This window comes from Octopus bimaculoides, chromosome 18 (assembly GCF_001194135.2).
Source record: "Octopus bimaculoides isolate UCB-OBI-ISO-001 chromosome 18, ASM119413v2, whole genome shotgun sequence".
Lineage (NCBI taxonomy): Eukaryota > Metazoa > Mollusca > Cephalopoda > Octopoda > Octopodidae > Octopus > Octopus bimaculoides.
In genome coordinates, this window is record NC_068998.1 from 18561584 (window position 1) to 18565035 (window position 3452).

General features: G+C 35.6%; 1 protein-coding gene across 1 annotated transcript in view; it reads left to right on the plus strand.

Moving 5' to 3' along the window:
* Positions 1 to 3452, plus strand: part of LOC106878906 (ribose-5-phosphate isomerase) — a 66065-nt gene that overhangs the window by 41423 nt on the left and 21190 nt on the right. Inside the window, exon 5 of the mRNA XM_014928254.2 lies at positions 556 to 689. Coding sequence (XP_014783740.1) covers positions 556 to 689 — 134 coding nt within the window. The remainder of the gene's footprint in view (positions 1 to 555; positions 690 to 3452) is intronic.

Here is a 3452-nt window from a genome sequence, read left to right on the forward strand (position 1 = left end):
TATATATGTTTTTTAATCGAAATCTTTTAATTGACAATAAACCTATTTGTTAAATGAATAAATGTCAAAATATATGTTATTTTAAGCAAATATTTATGTATAAATTTCATAAGCGTTTATAAGGGGGTCCCTAAGGCAAAGCCTGAAATATAAAGGGGTCCGCAAGTCAAAAAGTTTGAAAACCCCTGCTCTAATCAATGATTTTTGTCTCTGGCTCAGTCTCACTTGAGCCCTTTTTTTTTTTGCAGTCCTTTATATCTTTTTTGTTTCCATAAAAAGAAATGGAAACTATTTCTTGTCACGCACGCATGCGCACACACACACACACACAAACCATAATTAGTTAGGAGTATGAGAGTTGAATATATTTATTTATCTACTTATCATCCTTAAGGTTACACCCATTTCACAGCCTTCTACATGCAATAATAATTTCAGTGTATAGTAAATTATGTCTACATATCTACACTAATATGCATTATACAATACAATTGTAAATTCACAAATCAATGCAGATGTATTTTTATATATATCCTTTTTGTACTTTATTTACAGTTAGATATATCTATTGATGGAGCTGATGAAGTTGACAGCCAACTGAATTGCATCAAAGGTGGTGGTGCATGTCAGTTCCAAGAAAAGATTGTTGTCTCATGTGCGAAAGACTTTATAATTATTGCCGATTACAGGTAAAACCCTTGTTCTGTTCATCATGTATTTTGTTTTGTTTTTTTATATTTCAAATCTGTCCTATCTATACTATCATGGGAGTCTCACTCTGAGAAATTGCAACCAAATCCCTTTTAGTTACTAAGGACGTGAGAGAGAGAGTGAAAGAGACAGTGAGTGGTGATAGTGTTCGTTTTGTATTTTTAAATGTTTATCACGTCACAAGAAAAGTAGATACATAGATACATTGTTAAATAAAAAGTGGGAGAGAAGAGTGACGCAAAGGAAGTGAAAGAGAAAGAGAAAGTGAGAGAGACAGTAGATACAAAAATCCAAAGAAAAGTTCATACATAGATATATGCACACAGCAAATATTGGCTGTCAATTTCACTTTTCATTACCACACGAGGATAAAATTAACTCACAAATGGCTGTGAGGAGATTTAGCCTCACACAGAATATGACAAGGCTGGCCCCTTTGAGTTACAGCTACAACTCGAGACATATATATATGAATGTATTTGTGTGTGTAAATAGTATAGGTTTGTTAAAACATGTTTGCAATAATAGGTGTTGTGTGGTGGAAATAAACACAATTACCAAAGTTTTATTTATAAATCCTTTTATTATTTTGTTCTTTTGCATTTCAATTTGTACATTTGTACCCATATATGTATGTGTATGTGTCTGTGTTTATACCACCACCACCATTGCTTGACAACTGATGTTGGTGCGTTTGCGTCCCTATAACTTAGTTGTTCAGCAGAAGAGACTGATAGAATAAGCACCAGGCTTACAGGGAATAAGTCCAGGGTCAATTTCTTCGACTAAAGGGTGGTGCTCCATCATGGCCACCATCAAATGACTGAATCAAGAATAAAAGAATTCCAGAAAAACTAAACCAAGAATATGTACGATGTATTTTAAGGTTAAATAGTAATGCTATTTACGTTTGTGTAACATTTTGGTTGGATTATATAGTCACTGGTGTTACATTACTTTCTGTATTCTGTAATTGTCGTAATATACTTTTCTAGGCCTTAAATTTTTGTGGGGAGGGGGCCAGTTGATTAGATCGACCCCAGTGCACAACTGGTACTTAATTTATCGATCCCGAAAGGACAAGTTGATCTCGACAGAATTTGAACTCAGAACGTAAAGACAGACGATCATAATATACAAACATTTCTCATGGCACCAGTACACTGTTTACAGATGCTTACATTTTTCATGTTTTCTGCGAATTTTTCACGGGTCCAGCTAGTTTATATAATCGTCAGTGAAAGGCAGCAGGCTGGCAGAATCATTAGCACACTGGGCAAAATGCTTACCAGCATTTTGTCTGTCTTTACATTCTGAGTTCAAATTCCACTGAGGTCAGTTTTGTCTTTCATCCTTTCAGGATTGATAAAATAAGTACCAGCTGGGTACTGGGGATGATGTAATCGATTTTCCCCCTCCCCTGACATTGCTGGCCTTGTGCCAAAATTTGAAACCAATTTTTAATTATAAGGTGGCAAGCTAACAGAATCATTAGCATGACAGGAAAAATGCTTAAAGGCATTCTGTCCATCTTTATGTTTTGAGTTCAAAATCCACCAAGGTCAACTTAGCCCTTCATCTTTTCAGGCTCAATAAAAGAAGTACCAGCTGACTTGACTTGTCCCCCAAATCTGCTGGCCTTGTGCCAAAATTTGAAACTGATGTAACTGTCAGCAAACAATGCAAGTTCAAAAATACATCCAACTTATGATTTACTAAAGGATGGTCGTACACATTAGTGGCAATGGTCTTGAAGTCAAAAACTTTGAAGAACAGCAGTTCAGTAACCGTTTCTATGATAGGTGCAAGGCCTGATATTTTGTGGGAGGGAGTTACTAGATTATGTTGGCACTTATTTTATCAACCCTGAAAAGATGAAAGGCAAAGTCAAACTTGGCAGAATTTGGACTCAGTGTTAAGATGGACGAAATGCTGTTAAGCATTTTGTTCAGTGTGCTGCTAATGATTCTGCCAACTCACCACCTTACAACAGTTCAATGATAGGTCAGATTTTTCGCACTTGTATCTTGAAATAGATACACCTGCACACAGACAGACAGACAGACACACACATCCCATCTTAGTTTTAGAATAGTTATTGTGTCCCTATATGTCGCAAAAGGGTTGGCAATAGGAAGAGCATCCACCTGTAAAACACTGCCCTAGGAAGCCTGTCTAATCCATGCTAGGACAGAAAAGCAAATGTAAAATGATAATGATGATATACACTCACACAAAGTATCTGAGATATTTGGAGTGTGTGTGTATGTGTATCATATATCAGATATATTATCTATGACAAAAAGACAAGGAAGAAGGATGACATAAAATGGAATAGTAAAATTAAAAAAGAAAAAATTTTTTAAAGTGTAATATGGTATGCAAAAATGATTGATTAAAGAAAAATTCCCAATTTTATGGAATAGGTACAGGTGTGGTTGTATGCTTGAAAAGCTTTCCAAAACAGACAATAAAACCTGGTGTGGTCCTCTGGCTTGCAAACTCCTGTCAAGCTGTCCAACCCATGCCAGCATGGAAAACGGATGTTAAATGATGATTGATATATATATGTGTGTGTGTGTGTGTGTGTATATATATATATATCATCATCATCATCATCGTTTAACGTCCGCTTTCTAATGATGATGATGATATATATATATATATATCAATCATCATTTAACATCCGTTTTCCATGCTGGCATGGGTTGGACAGCTTGATAGGAGCTTGCAAGCCAGAG